Source organism: Podarcis muralis, chromosome 7, assembly GCF_964188315.1.
Source record: "Podarcis muralis chromosome 7, rPodMur119.hap1.1, whole genome shotgun sequence".
NCBI classification, from domain to species: Eukaryota; Metazoa; Chordata; class Lepidosauria; order Squamata; family Lacertidae; genus Podarcis; species Podarcis muralis.
In genome coordinates this window covers 88,093,974-88,120,595 of record NC_135661.1, presented here as the reverse complement: position 1 = coordinate 88,120,595, position 26,622 = coordinate 88,093,974, and the positions used below count along the sequence as shown (strand labels likewise).

At 50.5% G+C, this 26,622-nt stretch overlaps 1 protein-coding gene across 2 annotated transcripts in view; it reads left to right on the top strand.

The window, feature by feature from the left end:
- The window catches only part of EXOC3L2 (exocyst complex component 3 like 2), a 50,789-nt gene that overhangs the window by 1,881 nt on the left and 22,286 nt on the right, over positions 1–26,622 (top strand). For both annotated transcript variants that reach the window (XM_077932382.1, XM_077932381.1), the window contains exons 2-5: positions 9,666–10,369; positions 21,238–21,880; positions 25,294–25,408; positions 26,409–26,519. In XM_077932382.1, coding sequence (XP_077788508.1) covers positions 9,688–10,369; positions 21,238–21,880; positions 25,294–25,408; positions 26,409–26,519 — 1,551 coding nt within the window. In that variant the 5' untranslated portion in view covers positions 9,666–9,687. The remainder of the gene's footprint in view (positions 1–9,665; positions 10,370–21,237; positions 21,881–25,293; positions 25,409–26,408; positions 26,520–26,622) is intronic.

Genomic DNA, 26,622 nt, shown 5'->3' with positions numbered 1-26,622 from the left:
TCCACAGGTTAGGGGGCGCAAATCCACGGGTTAGGGGGCGCAAATCCACGGGTTAAGGGGCGCAAATTACTTGCCTTGCCTCGGGTGCTGACAACCCACGCTACGCCACTGCCAATATCTCTATCTTTTTCTACTTTCTATCTGTAACTTTTTCTACTTTGTAACACTTCTTATATCTCACCTTACAAAACTTCTTGTAGTAGCGTAATTTGTTGATTACAGTTGCTTTTCAAATAGTTTATATACTTCTTCCAATCTTCTGTCAATCTCTGGTCCTGCAGGTTTCGAATCCTTCCTGTAATTTTGTCCAATTCTGCACAGTCCATTAATTTCGTCTGCCATTCTTCTTTCGTCGGAATTTCTTCTTGTTTCCATTTCTGGGCTAACAATACTCTTGCCGCAGTTGTTGCATATAAAAACAATTTAATATCTTGCCTATTAATGTCCTGACCTATAATACCAAGTAAGAATGCTTCTGGTTTTTTAAAAAATGTATATTTTAACACCTTTTTCATCTCATTATATATCATTTCCCAGAAGTTCTTTACTTGTTTACATTCCCACCACATATGATAAAATGTCCCTTCTTTTTCTTTACATTTCCAACATTTATTATTTGTCTTATACATTTTAGCTAATTTCACTGGTGTAATATACCATCTCCAAGGGACGCGGGTGGCGCTGTGGGTTAAACCACAGAGCCTAGGACTTGCCGATCAGAAGGTCGGCGGTTCGAATCCCCGCGATGGGGTGAGCTCCCATTGTTCGGTCCCTGCTCCTGCCAACCTAGCAGTTCGAAAGCACCTCAAAGTGCAAGTAGATAAACAGGTCCCGCTCCAGCAGGAAGGTAAACGGCGTTTCCGTGCGCTGCTCTGGTTCACCAGAAGTGGCTTAGTCATGCTGGCCACATGACCCGGAAGCTGTACGCCGGCTCCCTCGGCCAGTAAAGCGAGATGAGTGCTGCAACCCCAGAGTCGGTCACGACTGGACCTAATGGTCAGGGGTCCCCTTTACCCTTTTTTTAATATACCATCTATACATCGGAGGGCTGTCTTCTTCTCAGTCTAGCCTACCTCACAGGGTTGTTGCGGGTATTAAATGAGGAAGGGGCAGACATGCATGCCTCCTTCAGCTCCTTGGATCACAAAAGTGTGGGATATAAATGCAAAAAAATATCCTGCAAATTGCTGCTTGCCTCCATGCAGCCAGGCAGCGAAGCACCGCACACTCTGGGTGTGATTTTCTTTCTTTCAGGCCCCAGGCAGGTGAGTAGCCCAGGTGTGTGCAGGCACCTCTTCCCCCACCCCTCCATCTATTGCAGATCGCAAGTGGGATTTTTTTTTGGGGGGGGGGTATGTTCACCTTTAAATGGGGAGAAGGGCTGCAGCCCATTGGCAGAACTTCACATCTGTTTGCCAGGCCTAATGTCCCAGGTAAACTTCCCACCATATAAGGTACATTGCCTATTCCGAAATTCTGTGCCGATTGCAGGTGTGCAGAGTGATTTGCGCTGAATGGTTTGCTGCAGGTCGAGAAGGATTTCTGACTCTGTTTTGTAACATCAGCAACAAAACTGCTTATGCCCACCTGAGTTGGAGCCAGGAGTTGCGTGGAATATCTGGTTCTGGAATGGAAACAGGCTCAGAGCATGCTCAGAGGCACCCTGCCCTTAAATTCTAATTCTTGTGTCTTGTATGGCTACTGGGCTCTTGTTGGTTGATCTTGGGGTGTGTGGTTCCTAGTAAAATTCAGCAAGCCTGCAGTCTACCTGCTTCTTAGGCACAGCTCCTGGCAATGAATGTGCCTCCTCTCGAGGAGGAGGAGGAAGAGGACGGTTGATGACCACATATACCGCATTTTTCGCTCCATAAGACGCACCTGACCATAAGAGGCACCTAGTTTTTAGAGGAGGAGAACAAGGGGGGGGGGAATATTCTGAATGAAACAATGGATGCATGTTTTTTTTTTTGGTGCAGACTGTAGCTGTGTGATCTGATGGTGAATTTGGGGTGACCCAGTGCAAAAATACCGAGGATCCATGTGCTTTTACCTCCCCCCGCCCAGGCAGCCTCCTTTATCTCTAGAGTCCCTTATCTCCCTCCCAATCACTTGCTGATCAGCTGATCAGCGACTTTGTTTCAACACCCCCTTCCCTCTTGTTTGCCTTAGTGTCTTTTCCTTAGCTGGAGCAGTTTTTTGCTCCTCCTTTTCTTCTGATTTCTCTCTTCATCACTTTAATCTTCCTGTCTCCTCTCCTTGCAAGTTCGCTGTCTTTACCTCCCCCCTCCCAGGCAGCCTCCTTTATCGCTAGCATCCCTTATCTCCTTCCCCAATCGCTTGCCGATTAGCGCCTTTGCTTCAACACCTACTTCCCTCTTTCTAAATAAAAAAGCACGATCTCCTTTTCGCCCCTGGGCAATTCGGCTCCAGGGACCACGCATCCGCTCCATAAGACGCACAGACATTTCCCCTTACTTTTTAGGAAGAAAAAAGTGTGTCTTATGGAGCGAAAAACACGGTAGGTTGCCAATGGGACTGAATTTATGCTGGTGCTCCCCAGAGCTCAGCCTTGAGAGAAAAAACAAGAGAGGCTTTGGGCATTTTAGGGACCAACAATTTTGCTGTGGCAGATTTAAAGCAGCTCTCCATTAAGGTGCCCCAGTGTTCTTGGGGTTATATTTTTGCTGAAGTGCAAAAAGAAAAAAAGGAAGCTACACCACAGCTCCTACCAGCCCAAGTCGCGTGACGCTGGTCGTGTGGCTTTGCTGGCTGGCGCTGATAGTGAAGACTGCAACTCAGCGCCTGTAAAACCAGTCATATGATTCTGGGGCAGGTGGCAGTGTGGCAGAGCTGGTTGGGGCTGATAGGAAATCTAATCCATGATGCCTGGAGGGCACTGGGTCGGGGAACCCCGGCTTCTAAGAATGCAACAAGGCCTCCTGTGTAGCTCTTTAGAAGCTACAGCTGCTCCCCTACGAAGAAAGCTTGCGGAGTTTGGGACTTTTTAGTTTAGAGAAAAGTAAAGAGGCGACATGCTAGAAGTCTACAAAATTATGCCTGTCACGGGGAAAGTGCATGGGGAAAAGTTGCTCTTCTTCTCTCTCTTAACACCAGAACGTGTGGGTATGCAGCGATGCAGGATGTTGGAAGTTTCAGGACACATAAAAGGAAGCACTTCTTTATGCAGTGCATGTTAAACTGTGGAACTCCCTGCCACAGGAGGCCAACTTGGGTGGTCGTCTTCTTCTTCTTCTTCTTCTTCTTCTTCTTCTTCTTCTTCCTTTGTTTGTTTGTTTGTTTATTGGTTTTCACATATTACATTACAATACAAATGTACCAAAGCCAATACCATTTCCTCCCCATCTCCCCATACACTTACATTTATATTTCCTCAATCCACCATATTATTCTTTTCTCCCTCCTCCCACTTCCCTCTGCCCCCACTCAATTTCCTCCACATTACACAATTTACAATAATCTTTGCATCCCACAGTCTTCTCAAATCATCTATCTATTGTCATTATCTTTCCTTACGAATTTTTCTTCCCTCCAGTACTTTTAATCTAGGCATGTTAGCATATCTTTTTCTGAGCAATATTCATCAAAACATTTCCACTCCTTTTTTCATTTTTGATTCGACTGATTTCTTATTATAGCAGTTAATTTTGCCAAAATTAAAGATTCATTTAGTTTACAAATCCATTCCTCCTTTGTGGGTATCGTTTGTGACTTCCACCTAGCAGCAATCACTATTCTAGCAGCTGTACTTGCACACAGGAAAATTCTTTTCTTTCCCTGTGGTATCTCTTCATCTATCAGTCCGAGGAGATATGTATCTGGTTTCCTTGTTATTGATATTTTCAACATCTTCTTTCATTCTTCATGTATTACTATCCAAAATTTCTTAATTTCCTCACACCTCCACCACATATGTATTATTGTTCCTATTTCTCGGGTGGCTTTCTAACAGGATTGGTCCAATTCATGGAGGAGGAGAGGGCTCTCAATGGCTACTAGCCATGATGATAATGATACTGATGGTAATGATAATGATAATAATAATAATTTATTATTTATACCCCGCCCAACTGGCTGAGTTTCCCCAGCCACTCTGGGCGGCTCCCAATCAAGTGTTAAAAACAGTACAGCATTAAATATTAAAAACTTCCCGAAACAGGGCTGCCTTCAGATGTCTTTTAAAGATAGGTTAGCTGCTTATTTCCTTCACATCTGAAGGGAGGGCGTTCCACAGGGCGGGCGCCACTACCGAGAAGGCCCTCTGTCCGGTTCCCTATAACCTCACTTCTCACTTCTCAGAATGAGGGAACCGCCAGAAGGCCCTCGGAGCTGGACCTCAGTGTCCAGGCAGAACGATGGGGGTGGAGATGCTCCTTCAGGTATACTGGACCGAGGCCGTTTAGGGCTTGAAAGGTCAGCACCAACACTTTGAATTGTGCTCCGAAACATACTTTGCTCTTTGGTCAGAGGCAGTAAAAGCTTCTGAATCCTAGTTGCTGGAACCCATTAGGAGAGACTGTTTCTCTTGTGCCCGGATCCTGGTTGCTGGTTTCCCACAAGAGGCAGCTGGTCAGCCACTGTGAGAACAGGGGTGCTGGACTGGATGGGCCCCCTTGGGCCTGATCCTGCAGGCTCTTTTCACATCATTGAGCCGCTTATACATTACAAGGAGCGCGACTCTCTGCTGTGCGTATATTTTCTCTTTGAGAAAAAACCGGTTTCCTGCCTCTCCATCCTGCTGTGTAATTTCCTCGTCTCCCAGAACTTCTGCGAAATTATGACTCAGGGTCTCCCAAATGGCCGGCCGCTCTGGAAGAACGGCCTGACTTCCAGCCCCCCCACCCCCACCCCAAGGTCAGATCCATACCACCCGTTAGAGCACACCCTGAGTGGGAAGAAACAGCAGGGATTCTCATTAAGACCCCTGGCATTCAAGCGGGCGCAATGCCAGAAACACGTACAGTACTGGCTGCACAGAAACGCAAGAAACTGCCTTTGTTGTTGTTGTTTAGTCGTTTAGTCGTGTCCGACTCTTCGTGACCCCCTGGACCAGAGCACGCCAGGCCCTCCTGTCTTCCACTGCCTCCCACAGTTTGGTCAGACTCATGTTTGTAGCTTTGAGAACACTGTCCCACCATCTCGTCCTCTGTCCTCCCCTTCTCCTTGTGCCCTCCATCTTTCCCAACATCAGGGTCTTTTCCAGGGAGTCTTCTCTTCTCATGAGGTGGCCAAAGTCTTGGAGCCTCAGCTTCAGGATCTGTCCTTCCAGTGAGCACTCAGGGCTGGTTTCCTTCAGAATGGAGAGGTTTGATCTTCTTGCAGTCCATGGGACTCTCAGGTGTCTCCTCCAGCACCAGAATTCAAAAGCATCTATTCTTCGGCGATCAGCCTTCTTTATGGTCCAGCTCTCACTTCCATACATCACTACAGTGTTACCTTGGGTTACATACGCTTCAGGTTACATACGCTTCAGGTTACAGACTCCGCTAACCCAGAAATAGTACCTCGGGTTAAGAACTTTGCTTCAGGATGAGAATAGAAATTGTGCTCTGGCGGCACAGCAGCAGGAGGAGGCCCCATTAGCTAAAGTGGTGCTTCAGGTTAAGAACAGTTTCAGGTTAAGAATTGACCTCCCAAACAAATTAAGTACTTAACCCGAGGTACCACTGTACTGGGAAAACCATAGCTTTAACTATACAGTGGCACCTCAGGTTAAGTACTTAATTCGTTTTGGAGGTCCATTCTTAACCTGAAACTGTTCTTAACCTGAAGCACCATTTTAGCTAATGGGGCCTCCTGCTGCTGCCGCGCTGCCGGAGCACGATTTCTGTTCTCATCCTGAAGCATTTCTTAACCTGAAGCACTATTTCTGGGTTCGTGGAATCTGTAACCTGAAACATATGTAACCCGAGGTACCAGTGTACGGACACAAGAAACTGCCTTAGCTTCAGGCAACTGGCCCACCTAGTTCATTAATGTCTACACTGACTGGCAGCAGCTGTCCAGGGGGCACACCCAGCCCTAACCGGAGATGCTGTCAGCACCTGAACCCAATACCTTCTGCATCCAAAGCAGGTGTCCGCAAACGGGAGCATTTACGTGGGGATAAAAGGGAGGAGAGAGATTTCTGAAACTGGATTGTAGCCTCTGTATGTGTTGCAGCCGCAATGTGGACAAAGAAGAGTCAGAAAGAGGATTTTGAAAAGAAAGAAAGAAAGAAAGAAAGAAAGAAAGAAAGAAAGAAAGAAAGAAAGAAGAAAAAGGTCTCGTGGATCTCTCTTGCAGGGTCCCCTCCCTTCTGCCTTCCCGGAATGAGGGCAGTTTTAAGAGAAGGCAGGTCACGTGGCAGCAAGGGGAGGGTCCATAGACCAGGCAGGTAAATCTGCTATCAGCTGGTCATTTGAGATACTTCCACACAGAGAGAGGTTCAGCTGGCAGCTGGCTGGCGTGAAAAAGCAGGAGAGAAAAAGCCCCTTCTGCAAACATGGAAACTCAGGTAGGGCTTCCTGTACACTGACTTTGGGTCAGCCCAGCTCTGGGGATTCCCAATGTGGAAGATCCCTTCTTCACAAACTTCCTGCTCCCACACTGTGGGTCCCTGGTCCTGGACAAGTCTCTGCAGAGGGGTGCAAGGGTCAAGCAGTGGGCTTGGACCCCTTGCGCTCTCTCTGGGGGGCTGCCTTTCCTAGTGCCCCAGGTGTGTTACTATTTATTTTTTAAAAAACTTTTAAAATTGAGTTTTCAGGGTTTTTCCCATTTCAAAATAAACGTTTTACAAACTTTAACGACTTCCCTTCTTCTCCTTCCGCGGTTCATATCACATATCATACATTCCTGCACATTTTGCTATAACCATTCAAATCAATTTCCCCCTTTTACATCCAATGTTGTTTACTCTGTTTAATTTATCTTTATGCTGCCAGCATTTTGAGCTGTGTCCAATTATTTTCCATGTATTGAATAATTATTCTCCACTCTTCTTTAAATATACTGTACGTTGTTCTTGCTCTCTTTTTCTGTGTGTTAAGCCTGCAAGTTCTACATATTGTAACATCTTAAAGTTGCCAAACCTCTCTATGTGGGACCTCACTCACTTTCCATTTGGGGGCTAACAGAACTATGCAGACCACCCTGTGCTCCTTGGAGTAAAATGGTGGGATGGAAGTGGTTTAATTCGGTTGTCTATTTTCTGACGTGGTTTATGACGACTTCTGTTGTAGTTATGTGCTTTTTTCATGCCGTAAGCTGCCCAGAGCATGGTTTGAACAGTGGAAAGGTGGCATACAAGTAAGATTATGTATGTATAAATGCAATAAAGGTTAAGGGACCCCTGACCATTAGGTCCAGTCATGGCCGACTCTGGGGTTGTGGCGCTCATCTCGCTTTATTGGCCGAGGGAGCCGGCGTACAGCTTCCGGGTCATGTGGCCAGCATGACTAAGCCGCTTCTGGCGAACCAGAGCAGCGCACGGAAACGCTGTTTACCTTCCCGCCAGAGCAGTACCTATTTATCTACTTGCACTTTGACGTGCTTTCAAACTGCTAGGTTGGCAGGAGCAGGGACTGAGCAACGGGAGCTCACCCCATCGCGGGGATTCGAACCGCCGACCTTCTGATTGGCAAGCTACCGAGAAGGCCCTCTGCTTGGTTCCCTGTAACTTGGCTTCTCGCAGGGAGGGAACCACCAGAAGGCCCTCGGCGCTGGACCTCAGTGTCCGGGGAGAACAATGGGGGTGGAGACGCTTCTTCAGACGCTCCCAGCCAGCCTCCATGGAGTTCTGCCACCCTGCATCCTTACTGCTGTTTCCAAAAACCTCCGGCAAAAGGACACTTTTTTCCTGTGCTGACATCAGGCTCCCCATAACCCTGGCGCCCTCTCCCTCCCAACTTTTTTTTTTTTTATCTCTGCCCATTACTCAGGGCGGATGAAGGACAGTAATTGCCTTGTTAATCACTCTTAATGGTCCTGTCCTCTGGTCTCTTTGTTTCTTAATGGCACCTCTATCAACTGATCTCCTGAACAGGAAAACCAGTGTACTCTGTACTTTTACAACTCCTGTCAGCGCACTTTAATTCTCTAAACACTGATTAAACCCCAACAGCCAGGAATCTAGGGAGAGTCAGGGCACCCCCAAATCCATAACAGTGCAACAGGTCAGACCGAGGTTAGATCTGCAAGCCATTTGTTCGGCTTAACGGCAAAGGCAGACCTGAGCTGAATACATTTTTCTGTTTTCACCTTTTCTTAAATATCATGGCCTAGCGAGCTTCTAAAACTTTCATGTACACCTCCCTCTGTGCTTTGCTCCCCTCCCTGTTATTCTCCTAAGCTCGCATTTCAGCACGATTGCAATAAACACACATGGTTATGCTATACAGTGGTACCTTGGGTTAAGTACTTAATTCGTTCCGGAGGTCCGTACTTAACCTGAAACTGTTCTTAACCTGAAGCACCACTTTAGCTAATGGGGCCTCCCGCTGCTGCCGCACCACCGGAGCACGATTTCTGTTCTCATCCTGAAGCAAAGTTCTTAACCTGAGGTACTATTTCTGGGTTAGCGGAATCTGTAACCTGAAGCGTCTGTAACCTGAAGCGTCTGTAACCTGAGGTACCACTGTATTGAAAACAAGTCCCATGATAATATCCAACCTTCTGCTGCTTTCAACCTGCTGTGACAGTATTCCTTTACGCTCCTTATCCGTGGCTTATTAATAAACGAAGAATAATAATAAGATTTGGGGAACCGGGGTTGGAATTTGGTTTTGGTTAGGATTTCAGGGTCATATGATAAGGCCTGGCCCCTGTGAAAAACAAGCAAAGCTCCGCAAAGCATTATTATTATTGTTATTGTTATTGTTATTGTTGTTGTTGTTGTTCTGTTGTTTTTATTATACCGCACCCATCTGACTGGGTTGCCCCAGCTCCTCTGGGCAGCTTCCAACAGATATAAAAACAGAAGGAAACATTACACATTAAAATATTAGCCTGGGTGGAGACTTGACGTTTTCATCCCCCCAAAAGTTTTTGATTTGAGTTTCCACTGAAACGAGGTTGCATTTTAATGTTTTAAGGTTGTATTTTAATCTTGTTTTTTAAGTTGTACAGTGGTACCTCAGGTTAAGTACTTAATTCGTTCCGGAGGTCCGTTCTTAACCTGAAACTGTTCTTAACCTGAAGCACCACTTGAGCTAATGGGGCCTCCCGCTGCCGCTGCGCCGCTAGAGCACGATTTCTGTTCTCATCCTGAAGCAAAGTTCTTAACCTGAAGCACTATTTCTGGGTTAGCGGAGTCTGTGACCTGAAGCGTATGTAACCTGAAGTACCACTGTATTTCAATCAGTTGTTTTTATATCTGCTGTTAGCTGCCCTGAGCCCGGTCTTAGCTGGGGAGGGCGGGGTATAAATAAAATTTATGCCTGTGAAAAACAAGCAAAGATCCCAAAGCATTTTTATTATTGTTGTTATTGTTGTTGCTGTTGTTGCTGCTGTTGTTGTTGAATGGGTTGCCCCAGCTCCCCTGGGCGGCTTCCAACATATATAAAAACAGAAGGAAACATCACACATTAAAATGTTCAGCATGTCTCCCCGAAACATCCTCAGCCTCTCCCATTGCAACCACTTGACCATTTTCCCACTTTCCCTTCCAGGTCCTGCGGTGCGCTGGGTGCCATGCCGGTCCTTAAGAACCCCTGCAAGCTCAAGATGGCCAACGGCGACACCAGCGGTGGCGGCGGCTCGCTGATCCTTGAGAAGGAGTGCCACCAGGGAACCAACCCTTTTGAGGAAGACCTTGAGGAGAACGAGAGAGACTCTTTCCTGGGCAGCGACTCCCCCGAGAGCAGGAACCCTTCCCCGGACGGCGGCGGTGGCACCTTCGAGCGGGGCCTTTTCAACGGCAGCCCCGAGGGGCGCTACAGGCGGCGGGCGACGCTGGAGAAGCTGGTGGGGCTGTCCCCCTTCCGCATGGGCAAGGGGAAGAAGAGTGGTGAGAAGAAGTCCCCCGGGGAGAAGGGCTCAGACAGGAGGTCTTTTTTGGGACGCATGATGATCCCCCTGACGGAGGGCAACCAGGGGACGCCAGAGAAGAGGAAGACGCGGCGCAGCTCCGAAGACTTCAGCCTGCTCCAGCTCCTGAACGGGCGCCGCAAGGAGAGCCTCTACGGTCTCGACTGCAGCCTCTCGGAGAAGGAGAACGGTGGTGGCGGAGACAAGCGCATGTCCTTCCTCAAGATCGGGCTGGGAGGGAAGGTGCGCAGAGCTTCGCTGGTGGAGAAGCTCAACCAGACCGAGGCGCCGGATCCGGCCCCCGTCACAGAGGAGGCTGAGGTCAAGGTCAAGGAGCCGCTTTCTGGTGAGTCTGTCATTTTTGCCTTCTTCAGCAGGAGAGTTCCCCTGCCTTCATGTTGGAGTTGTTGTTAATAATAATAATAATAATAATAATAATAATAATAATAATAATAATATATTATTTGTACCCCGCCCATCTGGCTGGGTTTCCCCAGCCACTCTGGGTGGCTTCCAACAAAAATTAAAAATACATTTCACACATTAAAAACCTCCCTAAACAGGGCTGCCTTCAGATGTCTTCTAAATGTCAGGTACAGTGGTACCTCGGGTTAAGTACTTAATTCGTTCCGGAGGTCCGTTCTTAATCTGAAACTGTTCTTAACCTGAAGCACCACTTTAGCTAATGGGGCCTCCTGCTGCCGCTGTGCTGCCGGAGCACAATTTCTGTTCTCATCCTGAAGCAAAGTTCTTAACCCGAGGTACTTTTTCTGGTTACTGGAGTCTGTAATCTGAAGCGTATGTAACCTGAAGCGTTTATAACCCGAGGTACCACTGTAGTTGTTTATCTCTTTGACATCTGGTGGGAGGGTGTTGCACAGGGCGGGCGCCACCACCGAGAAGTCCCTTTGCCTGGTTCCCTGTAGCTTGGCTTCTCGCAGGGAGGGAACCGCCAGAAGGCCCTCGGCGCTGGACCTCAGCGTCCGGGCAGAACAATGGGGGCTGATACGCTCCTTCAGGTATACTGGACCGAGGCCGTTTAGGGCTTTAAACAACACTTTGAATTGTGCTCGGAAACATACTGGGAGCCAACGTAGGCCTTTCAAGACTGGTGTTATGTGGTCTCGGCAGGCACCCAAAGTCCCCAGTCTAGCTGGCGCATTCTGGATTAGTTGTGTTGTTCTTGCTTCTATACACAGTGGGACTTCGGTTGCCGGACATTTCGGCTTTCGAACGCCGACAACCCAGAATGCTTCTGTTTTCGAGCACGCCTCGGCTTATTCAGTTTTTTCCTCCACTGGTTCGCCCCTAGCTCTTCTGCATTTTTCGAAGCCTCCTAATGTTTAGTTGGAATCTCCGTTCTCGTTGGGCCATCCCCTCTGGAGCAGCGGAAAAGGAGCTTGCTCCTTCTTCCATGTGACAGCCTTTCGCCTATTTGAAAACAGCTGGCATATCCCCTTCACAATGTACACTGTTCTGGAGAGAGCTGGTGTGTGCAGTGCTGTGCTGGACACTGCGCAAAGAGGGGACACTGTGTAAGCCAGCTTCCTATGTTCTGACGGGATCAGCCTTGGCCCAGAACCTCACAGAATCGACCCGGCCGTTTCTCATCGAAAAGACTTTAATGTTGGGCTGTTGAAAGTTGTGCCTTGGCAGCTGAGCTTTGGCTGTCTGCAAAGTCCTTCCCAAGGGGACTGGAAACAAGACCTGAAGGTTTTATTTTTTCCCCCCTCTTCGCTCCAGGGCCAGCCTGTTTACTCAGGTTATGGCTGGGGAGAAGCTAATGAAGGGGTCTTTCTTTTCTTTTTTTTGCTTTTTGTTCTCCCCGGCTCATTGTTCCAGCTTGATTGACCCTCCTGATTGCAGGGGTAGAAATGCAGCCCATTGACCTTGCTGGGGAATGTGCCCAGAGGGAAGGAAAAAGACTCTAAGAGCGATTGGGAGAGAGCAGGGCAAAAGGAGGGAAATGAATATGCAGAACCAATTCAACTTTGCTCCACAAGCCTGCAGAGAGCCTTCCTTCCTCTCCCAAAATTTCAGCCGCTTGCCAAAGATAGCCTCCATCACCCTAGATTGCAAGACTGAAAACAAACCCCCCTCTCCTTATAAAACTGTGTCCCACGCCTCTGCTTGCTCGCTTGTCTGCCTGGCTGCCTTCCGCTGCTCCAGCACAGAATCATAGCATTGTTGAGTTGGAAGGGACCACGAGGGTCATCTAGTCCAACCCCCCGCAACGCAGAAATCTTTAGCCCAATGTGACCCGCAAAACACCCATTTTGAAGATCTGCGGTGCTCAGAAACCCCCCGCCAAAGCATTCTTCATACATACCGTATTTTTCGCTCTATAACACGCACCTGACCATAACACGCACATCGTTTTTAGAGGAGGAAAACAAGGGAAAAAACATTCTGAATGAAACAGTGGATGTATCATTTTTGTGCTTCATGCTGTGGCCACAGACATGTGATCTGATGGTGAATTTGGGGTGACCTAATGCAAAAATCCTGATAATTCCTGTGGATCCATGCTTTGTAACCACGTTTTTGCACCATTGCAGCCCCAGGCAACAGTGGGTGCGTGATTTTTTGGGTGCAGGCTGTAGCCATGGACATGCTATGTGATCTGATGGTGAATTTGGGGTGACCCAATGCAAAGATCCTGAGGATCCATGTTGATCTATGCTTTGTAACCACATTTTAAGTGGGGAGCGAAGGAAAAACAAAGAAGGGACATGAGAGGGGTGTGCAGAGAAGCAGCTGGCTAAGAATGCTGGAGAGGGATTTAACGGGTGGGAGGCAAAAGTTCCCCCCCAAGCCAGCCATCTCTCTCTCTCTCTCTCTCTCTCTCTCTCTCTCTCTCTCTCCCTCCCCCCCTCTCCCTCTCCCTCCCCCACTCTCTCTCCCTCTCCCCCAGCAGTACCGGAGCACAGAGACGACACTTTCCCCTCTGCTTGCCTGGAGGGGAGGGGCTTTCCCTGCTCTTTGTTCCGTTTCAGCAATCACAGCAACGAAACAGAGGAGGGTGGGCAGTAAGACCCTGAGGCAGAATACAGGAAAGCTGCCACTTCCTCTTTTCAGGTTTCCCTTCTCCGTGAAGAGCGATTTGACTTTTGCTTGATTTTTTGGCTCCAGGGACCACACATTCGCTCCATAACACGCACAGACATTTCCCCTTCCTTTTTAGGAGAAAAAATCTGCGTGTTATAGAGGGAAAAATACGGTAATTAAAAAAAACCCAACACCTATAAAATCAGTCATTAATTTGCCTTTATAGGGACGCGGGTGGCGCTGTGGGTAAAACCTCAGTGCCTAGGACTTGTTGATCGTAAGTTCGGCGGTTCGAACCCCCATGGCGGGGTGAGCTCCCGTCGTTCGGTCCCAGCTCCTGCCCACCTAGCAGTTCGAAAGCACCCCTAAGTGCAAGTAGATAAATAGGGACCGCTTTATAGCGGGAAGGTAAACGGCGTTTCCGTGTGCGGCGCTGGTGCTGGCTTGCCAGCTGCAGCTTCGTCACGCTTTCCACGTGACCCGGAAGTGTCTTCGGACGGCGTCGGCTCCCGGCCTCTTGAGCGAGATGAGCGCGCAACCCTAGAGTCGGACACGACTGGCCCGTACGGGCAGGGGTACCTTTACCTTTAATTTGCCTTTATATCCAAACTTTTCCTCCAATCAGCTGAAGGTGACACACATGGTTCTCTCCTTATTCACCCCATCCCCACAACAACCTTGTGAGGGAGGCTAGGCTGAGAAGTAGGCTAGACTGCCTGCCCCACGAGCCTCATGGCGAAGTGGGGAATTTGAACCCAGGTCTTCCTGGTCCCAGCCTGACACCATAAGGAACCGCTGCACCACACTGACTCTTGAATGCAACCAGACGTGGCAATTCATATTATTTATTTGTTAGTTCTTCAACAAATTTAACCACAGTACTGAAAACGTTTTAAAACAAGTGGCGCTGTGGTCTAAACCAGTGTTTCCCAACCACTGTTCCGCGGCACACTAGTGTGCCGCGAGATGTTGCCTGGTGTGCCGTGGGGAAAATTCGAAAGATGTTTTTTTTTTGTAAAAGTCAAATTAGGTCCTAATCTATCCCTCGAGCGCCTCTTGTCCATTATTGTGACGCATGAAGCGTGTTCCCGCCCACTCCCCGCCCTCCCTTGCTTCTCTCTCTCTCTCTGTGGCGTTCTCCGCCGCTTCCTGCTGGGCATGCGCAGCTCGCCTCGCGCTTCCATTCCGGCCCCTCCTTCCCCCGACTACCCCGCCGCTCCGTTCCTTTCTCTTTCTCGCGTGTCAGAGAGCGGCGGCGCGAGCGCGGCGGTTCCCTCAGGGCTGACGGAGGGCTCGAGGAGGAGGAGGCAGGACGTGGAGGCGGAGAAAGCGGCGGCGGCCACCCCCCACCTCCGGCTCGAGGCCCGCGTAGAAAGCTGAGGGGGAGAGATAGATAGAGGTGGGCGGCGGCGGCGGCGGCGACCACGACCAACCGCCACAGTAGTTGTAGCGGTGGCGACGGCGAGCAGGGACTCCCGCTCTCTCTCCGTCGTGTCTCTCTCTCTCTCTCTCTCTCTCTCTCTCTCTCTCCCGGGCCCGTCCGTTGAGTCTCCCGCGCGCCTCGGCTACAAGATGAGCATCGAGATCCCGCCGGGTCTGACTGAGCTGCTGCAGGGCTACACGGTGGAGGTGCTGCGGCACCGGCCGCCGGACCTGCTGGCCTTCGCCGCCGAGTACTTCGCCAAGCCGCGCTCTCCTTCCTGCCTCGCTTTGCTGCCTCCTCCCCCCCACCCCCAAAGCTTGGAGGTTCCCCGGCGCCGACCCGCAGGTTTGAGCCCCTTCTCACACCTGTTCGCGCTCCTTGCACGGAATGGGGCGGATGGGGAGGAACGGGGCTCGCCGCTGCCTCCGCTCGCCCTCCCCCCCTCCGCCGGCGGTCCCGCGATTCTTGGCTTTTTGGCGGTTGGCACAGAAGGAAGGCAAGGGGGAGGGGAAAAAATTGAATCTTACACTTTCGTGTGTCCCTCCCGGCGTGACGCTGCGCGCTGACGTCACGGGGCTGTAATGGTGGTGTGCCTCGAGATTTTTTTCATGAAACAAGTGTGCCTTTGCCCAAAAAAGGTTGGGAAACACTGGTCTAAACTACAGAGCCTAGGACTTGCCGATCAGAAAGTCGGCGGTTCGAATCCCCGCGACGGGGTGAGCTCCCGTTGCTCAGTCCCTGCTCCTGCCAACCTAGCAGTTCGAAAGCACACCAGTGCAAGTAGATAAATAGGTACCGCTCCGGCGGGAAGGTAAACGGCGTTTCCGTGCGCTGCTCTGGTTTCGCCAGAAGCAGCTTAGTCATGCTGGCCACATGATCCGGAAGCTGTCTGCGGACAAACGCCTGCTCCCTCGACCTGTAGAGCGAGATGAGCGCACAACCCCAGAGTCGTTGCTCTTTACCTTTACAGTCACAAAAGGCTCATAAAAGCATACACCTTGGGCAGGGGTCAGCAAACTTTTTCAGCAGGGGCCGGTCTGCTGTCCCTCAGACCTTGGGGGGGGTGAACTATATTTTTTGGGGGGGAAATGAATGAATTCCTATGCCCAACAAATAACCCAGAGATGCATTTTAAATAAAAGGACACATTCTACTCATGTAAAAACACGCTGATTCCCGGACTGTCCACAGGCTGGATTGAGAAGGCGATTGGGCCAGATCCAGCCCCCGGGCCTTAGGTTGCCTACCCATGACCTTGGATAATAAAGGCCTGGGTGAACAGGTGTTCAATGTCAGGTGTGCAATGAAGGTGCCAGGGCACCTCTGTGCCCTAGAGAAAACTGTCTCCCGCTGGGCCACCCCGCAAGCCTCTGAGGGTAGAGGAACCGCCAAGAGGGCCAACTCTGGCCAGCTCAGCACCCGAGAGCAAGGCTGGCCCAAGGGAGACCACGAAATGTTGTGTGCCCCCACAATGGTGTGAGTGAAGATCTACATCGGGAACAAGGGCAGGAGGAATCGTAGAATTGTAGAATTGGAAGGGACCCCGAGGCAGGAATCGTTTGCCCAATGTGGAACCCATGGCCGTGAGATTAAGGGTGTCATGTCTACTGACTGAGCTGGGGGCGGCAGCCATGGGCATAAAAAGGTAAAGGTAAAGGGACCCCTGACCATTAGGTCCAGTTGTGACCGACTCTGGGGTTGCGGCGCTCATCTCGCTTTACTGGCCGAGGGAGCCGGCATACAGCTTCCGGGTCATGTGGCCAGCAGGACTAAGCCGCTTCTGGCGAACCAGAGCAGCGCACGGAAACACCATTTACCTTCCCGCCAGAGTGGTACCTATTTATCTACTTGCACTTTGATGTGCTTTCGAACTGCTAGGTTGGCAGGAGCTGGGGCAGATCAATGAGGAGCTCACCCCGTCGCAGGGATTCGAACCGCCGACCTTCTGATCGGCAAATCCTAGGCTTTACGCAGGATTTATTTTGGGGGGGCAGGCTTTATGTTCGGGCAGCAGAACCGACTTATCTGAGACGCAATTGGTCATTTAGTTAAGGATTTTTGTTTATTTACTCAATTGGGGGGGCAGCTGCCCCTCTGCCCCCCCCCCAGCTATGCCCATGGCAGCAGCCCCTCTTTTCTCCCAAGGGGTTGCTGTAGAGGTGACATGGGGGGCTGCCAAAGAGGCAAAAAAACTGGCCTCCTAGGGGCAGACTGCAGTAGGCAATGCATTCCTGGCCGCCCCTCTGCATCCTGCCGCCTGAGGCCATCGCTTTGCCTCGCCTCGCCTCATGGGTGGGTCGGCCCTGCCTGAGAGGGTCTGCAGGGAAGGAGGTGGGTTTTCAGGTCCTCAGAGCCTGGGTCCCCAACGTGAGCACCTCGAATTGGGCCCTGAAACGACTTGGCAACCCTCTCCGCTTTTGCAAAATGGGGGTTTCTATGAGGGTTTCCATCCCACCCTGACCGGCAGGGGTCAAGCTTGTGTGTCTGTATCCGTGCGTCTGCCATCCCATGCGGGGAAGATCTTGAGTCCTGGCAGCCGTTCCGCCCAGGGCGGTGGGAGGCTGCTATATAAATACACAGCGGAGGCAGCTAACGGAAGCAATAAGTTAAACAACATGTTTCTGGGGCTGGGAGAGGTGAGGACTGCGGCCGGGAGCCAGTTCTGTCGCCCCTGACCCCACCATCGGGCTGCACGCACCGCTGCAACAAGTAGAGCCAGCACCCAAAGCACCGAGGCTGATGGGGTGCCCCTCAGCCTGCGGAGCTGTGAGGTTACGGGCAGGGAGCAACCTGTGACCCATAAGATGTCCTTGGGTCTCCCAGCTCTCATCGGGGTCGGTCAAGGTCATTTAGGACGATGGAGGTTGTGGCCCAGTGGCTCCCAAACTTTTTTTGGGCCCCCACACCTGCTTGGTTCCATGAACTTGTCCCCCCCCCCCCCCCGCAATTGCCTGCTATCCTGCCCGATAAAAAAACATTATTCGGAAGAGCAGTTTGCATGGCCTGCTAAGGAATACTGTAGCACACTCAGATTCAAAACAAGGGGCAATTGCCGTATTTTTTGCCCCATAAGACGCACCTGACCATAACACGCACATAGTTTTTAGAGGAGGAAATCAAGGAAAAAAATATTCTGAACGAAACAGTGGATGTATGATTTTTGTGGTTCATGTTGTGGCCACAGACATGTGATCTGATGGAGAATTTGGGGTGACCCAATGCAAAAATCCTGAGGATCCACGTGGATCCGTGCTTTGTAACCACGTTTTTGAGCCATTGCGGCCCCAGAAAACAGTGGGTGCGTGATTTTTTAGGTGCAGGCTGTAGCCATGGACATGCTATGTGATTTGATGGAGATCACCCGTGGGCCGGACTGGCGCAGCGCGATGCCAGAAATTGCATCTGCACATGTCCGTGGTGCCGGAAATCGCTTCTGTGCATGCCCAGACGCTGAAAATCGTGCCTGCGCAGAAGCGATTTTCGACATCTGGACATGCGCAGACGCGATTTCTGGTATCTGCACATGCGCAGCTGCGATTTCTGGCACCATGGACATGCTCAGAACCCTCTGAACCCCACGTGGAGAAGACACACAAAGGAGGGCCTCAGGAGATGATTTCAGGGTCTGGGTAGGTTTATACGGAAAAAGGCAGTCCTTGAAGTATTGCGGTCCTGAGCCGTTTAAGGGTTTATAGATCAAAACCAGCACTTTGAATTGGGCCCAGAAACTAATTGGTAGCCCGTGCAAGACCGTCTTGCCCCGGTGAGCAACCCAGCTGCCAAATTCTGCCCCAGCTGGAGTTTCCAAACTGTCTTAAGAGGTGGCCCCACGTATAACGTGATGCAGGATGTCTCAGGTCGCGCCCCATGCGTCTTGTGACGTTGTTTCTCACACCAGAGATTAAACACAAGACATAAGGCATCGGGGTTTACGAGCCAGGAAGCGCGGATTCCAAGCAAGCCTGATCACCTTGTAAATATTAGCCCCTGGCTAATGCAGGAATGTGGGTTAGGAAGGGGACAGGAGCTGGGAAATGATGGAAAACCTTGTGACTTGGAACATGGAACAAGGGTGCATTGTCTGTGTGCAGAGTCAACACGGGATCGCCAGAGATAATAGCATTAGTGACGGCAACCCCAAAATCCAGCCGTTGTTTCAGTCTGTGTGTGGGCAGACATTATCTCCTTGCAAGGTCACACCAAGAGTTGCCGTGAAGTGCCGTCAGACGCATAGCCAGACCAAGTACCTCTGGGGTCAGAGGTCATCACTTCCCAGGTTGCTCCAAGACCCTTTTTGGTCTGAGGTTGGGGGCATCGTGCGGGGAGGAGCTGTCTGAAACCAAACCCTTCACCTATTGCAGTGGTCCCCAAAGGTTTTCATTAGACCACCATTCCATTGGTTCCATAAAGTCGTTCCCAGTGCCCTTGACTCGGTCCTATAAAAAGCATCCTAGCACTTTGCACGCTCCGCTAAGGAAGATAATAACATAATAAAACGCAAAACAGCCAACAATGAAATCCACGTCTATTCAAAATAAAAGGAAAACTTGTTGTTGTTTAGTCGTGTCCGACTCTTCGTGACCCCCTGGACCAGAGCATGCCAGGCACTCCTATCTTCCACTGCCTCCCGCACTTTGGTCAAACTTATGCTGGTAGCTTCGAGAACACTGTCCCACCATCTCGTCCTCTGTCGTCCCCTTCTCCTTGTGCCCTCCATCTTTCCCAACATCAGGGTCTTTTCCAGGGAGTCTTCTCTTCTCATGAGGTGGCCAAAGTCTTGGAGCCTCAGCTTCAGGATCTGTCCTTCCAGTGAGCACTCAGGGCTGATTTCCTTCAGAATGGAGAGGTTTGATCTTCTTGCAGTCCATGGGACTCTCAAGAGTCTCCTCCAGCACCAGAATTCAAAAGCATCAATTCTTCAGCGATCAGCCTTCTTTATGGTCCAGCTCTCACTTCCATACATCACTACTGGGAAAACCAGAGCTTTAACTATATGGACCTTTGTCGGCAAGGTGATGTCTCTGCTTTTTAAGATGCTGTCCAGGTTTGTCATTGCTTTTCTCCCAAGAAGCAGGCGTCTTTTAATTTCGTGACTGCTGTCACCATCTGCAGTGCCAAAGGAAAACTAGTTTAATTAATTTGCCCAAATTGATGAACATGATCCAGAGATACCAGCTTTTCAAAGTCTGATAGTCATTACCCTTTCAGTGCCCCCCTGATGTCCACTTGACCCTTATCACGCCGCCTAGTTAACCCTGTTGCCCCCCAAGAGGGAAATACCACCTGCTTTGAGAACCACTGACCTATTCAAACCATAGCTAGGGCAGGACACAGAGCACCAGTGGGCTGGCAGAGGGTGAAGGTTAACGCCACCTTTCTTGCCCTCTTCCTTGCATCCCAGAGGGGCACGCCTCAAGCATGCCAACTAGGAGGCTCCAGGCTCATCGCCCTGGTGATCCTTGGCAGGCAGAGAGGTGAGAGCCAGTGCGGTACAATGGTTAGTGTCAGACCAGGATGTGGGAGACCAGGGTTCAAATCTCCACGCAGCCATGGGACCTTAGGGAGCCAGCCACTGCCTCTCAGCCTACCCTACCTTGCAAGGTTGTTGTGGCAGCTAAATGAGCAAGGGGAGAACAATGTGCAGGCCACCTTGAAGGAAAAGGTGGGATATAAATGCAATATACAACAAACAAACAAACCTCCAGTCTGTTACATACACCCCTGGACACACTTAGTTTTTGGTTTTTTGAAATCGTTTTTATTTGATTTTACAAATATAAATTTGTAATTCATATCCATATACAGTGGAACCTTGGTTTTCGAGTGTCTCGGAAGCCGAACATTTCGGAACCTGAACGGCGAAAAACCCGGAAGTAATTGCGTCCGTTTTCGAACGCTCCTCGGAAGTTGAATAGCTTCCGCGGTGTGTTTTTCCATTTTCACCACTGAAATTGCTGGCAGCCCTTTGTACCGAGGTATAGAGATTACTCTGAATCTTGAGACTTCCATGGGTCAACATTTACAACTGCATAATATTCCATATTCTATGTTTTAAATCAATCCGTATTATCCATAGTATTTGTTACATTAGAAGTGGGTTTCAAATCCTGCTAATATTTCCAAAGGACGTTCGCAGACTGGAACACTCACTTCCGGGTTTTTCGGCATCCGGGAGCCAAAACGTTCGACTCGCAAGGCGTTCGGCTTCCAAGGTATACGACTGTATGCCATAGCTGTCAGCTTTTCCCTTTTCTTGCGAGGAATCCTATTCGGAACAAGGGAATTTCCCTTTAAAAAAGGGAAAAGTTGACAGCTATGCTGTACACAGGTGGCGCTGTGGGTTAAATCACAGAGCCTAGGGCTTGCCGATCAGAAGGTCGGCGGTTCGAATCCCCGCGACGGGGTGAGCTCCCGTTGCTCAGTCCCTGCTCCTGCCAAACTAGCAGTTCGAAAGCACGCCGAAAGTGCAAGTAGATAAATAGGTACCACTCCAGCAGGAAGGTAAACAGCGTTTCTGCGCGCTGCTCTGGTTCGCCAGAAGCGGCTTAGTCATGCTGGCCACATGACCCGGAAGCTGTACGCCAGCTCCCTCGGCCAGTAAAGCGAGATGAGCGCCGCAACCCCAGAGTCGGTCACGACTGGACCTAATGGTCAGGGGTCCCTTTACCTTTACCTTTTTATGCTGTACGTTGAAATGGCTCCTAGACACAATTTTGGATCTCTTTTTCCTCCTTGTGCTCCAGTTCTGGAAATCCTGAACCTGATCCACAAAAGGGATCTCCTGGTGGCCGACGAGCACATCATCGAACTGGAGGCCGAATGTGAGCAGGATGGGCAGCAGAGTACGGAGGGCAGCGAGGTCCGGAAATCGGGGAGCCGGAAGGCCAAGGATGTGGCGCTGCTGTATGAGGCCTTGCAGAAGGAGCTCTGGGCCGTCCTGGCTGAGTCTCTGGCCGGCAAGAACTCTTGCCCGGCCCTGGAGCTCGTGGTGCGAGTGATCGAGCAGGAGGAGGACACCGACCGCAAGTGGCTGGCGGCTCAAGGGGACCGGGCAGGCGGTTGCGGACCCCGGCCACGAGCCATGAAGGAGCAGTGGGCCGAGGCAGTGCGCCAGCTGGTCGGACAGCGACTGCGCCAGTGCACCGAGGGCAGGGTCCTCCCCGTGGCCACGCAGATGGACCGCCTGGCCAAGTGCGCCCTGGAGGACCTGTGCACCGTCAAGTTCCACCTCTTGCACGCCTACCCCAAGGAATACGAGGCCTTCGGGGTCTACCTGTGCAGCTTCCACCAGGGACTCGCCAGGTGCCTGGCCGAGGTGGTCCAGAAGAAGCTGAGCATCTCAGACCTCTACTTCGTCTTGGACTGGAGCAGCAACATCTACCAGAGGTAAAAGGCAGGGACGGATCTGGGCGGTCTGCATGCCCTCCAACATTTTCCTGATATTATTATTCTATAATAATATTAATAATAATTGTATTATGTATACCCCACCCATCTGACTGGGTTGCCCCAGTGACTGGGTGGCTTCCAACATACAGTGGTACCTCGGGTTACATACGCTTCAGGTTACAGAGTCCGCTAACCCAGAAACAGTACCTCAGGTTAAGAACTTTGCTTCAGGATGAGAACAGAAATCGTGCTCCGGTGGCACAGCAGCAGCAGGAGGCCCCATTAGCTAAAGTGGTGCTTCAGGTCAAGAACAGTTTCAGGTTAACAATGGACCTCTGGAACGAATTAAGTACTTTACCCGAGGTACCACTGTATATAAAAAGATAATTAAACACTGAACTTTTTAATTTAAAAAAATCATCCCTATACAGTGGTACCTCAGGTTAAGAACTTAATTCGTTCTGGAGGTCCATTCTTAATCTGAAACTGTTCTTAACCTGAAGCACCACTTTAGCTAATGGGGCCTCCCGCTGCCGCCTCACAATTTCTGTTCTCATCCTGAAGCAAAGTTCTTAACCTGAGGTACTGTTTCTGGGTTAGTGGAGTCTGTAACCTGAAGCATCTGTAACCCAAGGTACCACTGTACAGGGCTGCCTTCAAATGTCTTTTAAAGGTTGTATAGTTACTTATCTCTGTGACTCGGGGATCATATAACTCCAGACCCTCCAACATTTCTCCAATGAAAATAGGGACATCCTAGGGAAAAGAGGGGATGCGGTTGGCGCTGTGGGTTAAACCACAGAGCCTAGGACTTGCCGATCAGAAGGTCGGCGGTTCGAATCCCCGCGACGAGGTGAGCTCCCGTTGCTCAGTCCCAGCTCCTGCCAATTTAGCAGTTCGAAAGCACGTCAAAGTGCAAGTAGATAAATAGGTACCGCTCCGGCGGGAAGGTAAACAGCGTTTCCGTGCGCCTCTCTGGGCCTTTGAAGCCATGTAGGGCATTAAAGGTCAGCACCAACACTTTGAATTGTGCTTGGAAATGTACATGTTTCTGCACTGGAGGGGGTTGGACTAGATGATCCTTAGGGTCACCTCCACCTCTAGGATTCTGTTATTCCCTTGCCCCCTTCCATTTATAGGCATGCTTTACCAAGCACTGATCCTCACAGAGCCAAAATGACCCCATGCACCCAAGCTTAGGGAAGTCAGACGTTTGTTCTGATCTGGTTTTGTTCTTATTTTTTGTTCGCAATAAACAAGATAGTTCAGATATGTGACTAATACTTAACACACAGCCTGCCCCTTTGATGAAGCGCCCTTGATTAAGGGCTTTGAACACCAAAGCCAAAGCTAATCCCGCAGCTGATTTTGAAGGGTAGAGTTCATGGGATGTATGAAGTCACAACAGAGCAACCCCTGAGCATGTCCAGAGTGACTCCTGCTCACTACAAGCTTTGCCCCAGACGCGTCTGACTCTAGCCAGCCCTGGCTGCGAGGCTGTCACAGTCTTGCCTTTGCGCACAGAAGGTAGGGAGGTTGTGAGCGAAAATTATTAATTATTATTAATATCCCAGCTTCCCTCCAGATTGCGGACCAAGGCAGCTTACACAAATTAAAACAGCTCAGATAAAATATAAGAAGCTAATATTGTATAAAAGACCATCATTAAAGAGTCATTAAACTAATAGAATTGAAAGAATATTTAAAAATAGATGTATTTGAATACAGATAGTAAAAGCAGCAGAACGCAATGTAAACATCCTTTCCTTAAAAAGCAAACAGATCCCTAAGGCCTATCAGAACAAAGAGGTCTTTAGGGTTTTCAGCATCATCATATATCACCAGCTAAACATTGTGCCATACCGATATGTTGTGAAGTCTGAAATAAGGATGGAGCTATGTAGAGGCATATGGGACGCGGGTGGCGCTGTGGTCTAAACCACAGAGCCTAGGGCTTGCCGATCAGAAGGTTGGCGGTTCGAATCCCCGCGACGGGGTGAGCTCCCGTTGCTCAGTCCCTGCTCCTGCCAACCTAGCAGTTTGAAAGCACATCAAAGTGCAAGTAGATAAATAGGTACTGCTCCGGCTGGAAGGTAAATGGCATTTCCGTGCGCTGCTCTGGTTCGCCAGAAGCGGCTTAGTCATGCTGGCCACATGACCCAAAAGCTGTACGCCGGCTCCCTCGGCCAGTAAAGCGAGATGAGCACCGCAACCCCAGAGTCGGTCACGACTGGACCTAATGGTCAGGGGTCCCTTTACCTTTACCTTTATGTAGAGGCATTGGCTGGCTTCATGGTTTTCCCCACATTGCAATTGTTGCATAGTGCGCGCGCACACCCACACCATGATTTGCAATATATCGCCAGAACAAAAATTATGAAACCGTTATCAGAATGCGGCAGTTAGACTAGTGACTGGGAGTGGCTGTCGAGACCACATAACACCGGTCTTGAAAGACCTGCATTGGCTCCCAGTACGTTTCCGAGCACAATTCAAAGTGTTGGTGCTGACCTTTAAAGCCCTAAACGGCCTCGGTCCAGTATACCTGAAGGAGCGTCTCCACCCCCATTGTCCAGCCAGGACAGTGAGGTCCAGCTCTGAAGGCCTTCTGGCAGTTCCCTCCCTGCGAGAAGCCAAGTTACAGGGAACCAGGCAGAGGGCCTTCTCGGTGGTGGCGCCCTCCCTGTGGAACGCCCACCCACCAGATGTCAAAGAGATAAACAACTACCAGACTTTTAGAAGACATCTGAAGGCAGCCCTGTTTAGGGAAGCTTTTAATGTTTGATGCATTACTGTATTTTAATATTTTGTTGGAAGCTGCCCAGAGTGGCTGGGGAAGCCCAGCCAGATGGGCGGGGTATAAATAATAAATCATCATCATCATCATCATCATCACAATATGGACTTCAAACTGGACGATATATCGATATACAGTGGTACCTCAGGCTAAGTACTTAATTCGTTCCGGAGGTCCGTACTTAACCTGAAACTGTTCTTAACCTGAAGCACCACTTTAGCTAATGGGGCCTCCTGCTGCTGCTGTGCCGCCGGAGCACGATTTCTGTTCTCATCCTGAAGCAAAGTTTTTAACCTGAAGCACTATTTCTGGGTTAGTGGAATCTGTAACCTGAAACGTATGTAACTTGAAGCGTATGTGTCCCGAGGTACCACTGTATCAATATATCTTCACCTGCCAGTGGGAGGACAGTAAGGAGGGGTCCAGTTTGGCTTCTCTAAGAAGGGAGTTCCAAAGTTGTCTGGCAGCAGCCACCACCAACAAAGCCCTCTACCGCTACCCCATAAAGTGTCCGTGTGAGGGCATTTTTTTGGTCGGTGTGTGTGATGCACTTTGCATCCCTCTGGAGGAGATCCAGCTTCTCACTCCCGCTCTCTTTCTCTCCGCTGCACAGAGAAGTTCTCGGCCGAGCAGAAATCTCCTCCCTGGTCAAGACCCAGGAGCTGGGCCCCCTGCTGTCCCCCGAGACCCAACTGAGCCTGGAAGAGGACCTCATCGCTGCTGTGAAGGTAAGCGGTGAATCGCAAAAGGGTGATGGGAAGCAGCTTTCCGCTGTGGCTGCGCTGGGCCCGGGAGTAACCCAGGAATCGCGGTCCAGGACTGGTCCAGAATCCGAAGGTTCCGCTGGGAGTCAGTCTCACAGGGCCAAGGCAGGAAACCAGGCAAGGACAGGTGCAGGATCTAGCATACAACAATGTTGCTCCCGCAACCTGGGGCAGGGTCCGACAGCCTTTTATCTCTGTCGGGGTAGCGGCCGTTCCTGATCCCCCGGCGACTCACCTCCCTGTTCCGCCCGAAGGCGAGCACTCCTCCTGCGAGTACTCAGGTCTCTCCTTCTCTCAGACCTCAGTCTCTGCAGCTCAGGAGACGTCGGTGGGTGACTAGACCCAGGGGCCGCCTCAGCCTCCCCTGACCCAACCGGTAGTGGAGCAGCTGTAAGTGATGGCCCAGCTGGAGGCAACAAGGTCACCCCCACATCTGGAGCCAGGGCAGGATCAGGCCCCTGACTCGGCCCAGCTGGTGTTTGCTGCAGGGGAACCTGGGTCTCTTCAGGATCAGGCCCCAGACTTGGTTCAGATGATGCCTGAGGCAAAGGATCCGGTACAGACTGAGACTCCTCTGGTTCCGAGTCTGAGCCCAAGTCCCAGGCCATCACAGTGGCTAATGAGAACGTAAGAAGTCCCTCCCGCAGGAATCAGGGACGGCCACCAAGCTAAATGGGTTTAAAAGAGGGACCGGGCAAATTCATGGCAGAGAGGGCTAGTGGGAGACAGCAATGCTTTTGAATGTCAGGGTCTGGGAACCAGAGGAGGAGAGAGGGGCCTTGCTTGCAGATTTCCCATAATTGGCATCTTGTTGGCCACTGTGAGAACAGGGTGCTGGACCAGAAGGGCCACAGGTCTCATCCTGCAGGGCTCTTTTTAGGTTCTTAGGGTGGCAGGCATGTAGACAAGCTGCAGATTCCGCCCATTCTCTCCCTGGTATGCACCTTTCCTTGCTTGTTCGTAGGCGAAGATCACCGAGGACATGAGCCTAGAGCTTCAGAAGGAGGAGGAGAGGTGGGCGCAAGAAGACGCAGGCGACGGCTTCCAGTTCGGCCTGTCTGGCAAAGTCATACTGGTAGGTGGGAGACTTGGCCACCCAAAGGAGCAAGCGGCTTCACCTGTTGGACTTCTGCCTGCATGCTTCGCTCTCCCTTTCGCTCTTCCTTCACGTCTGCATG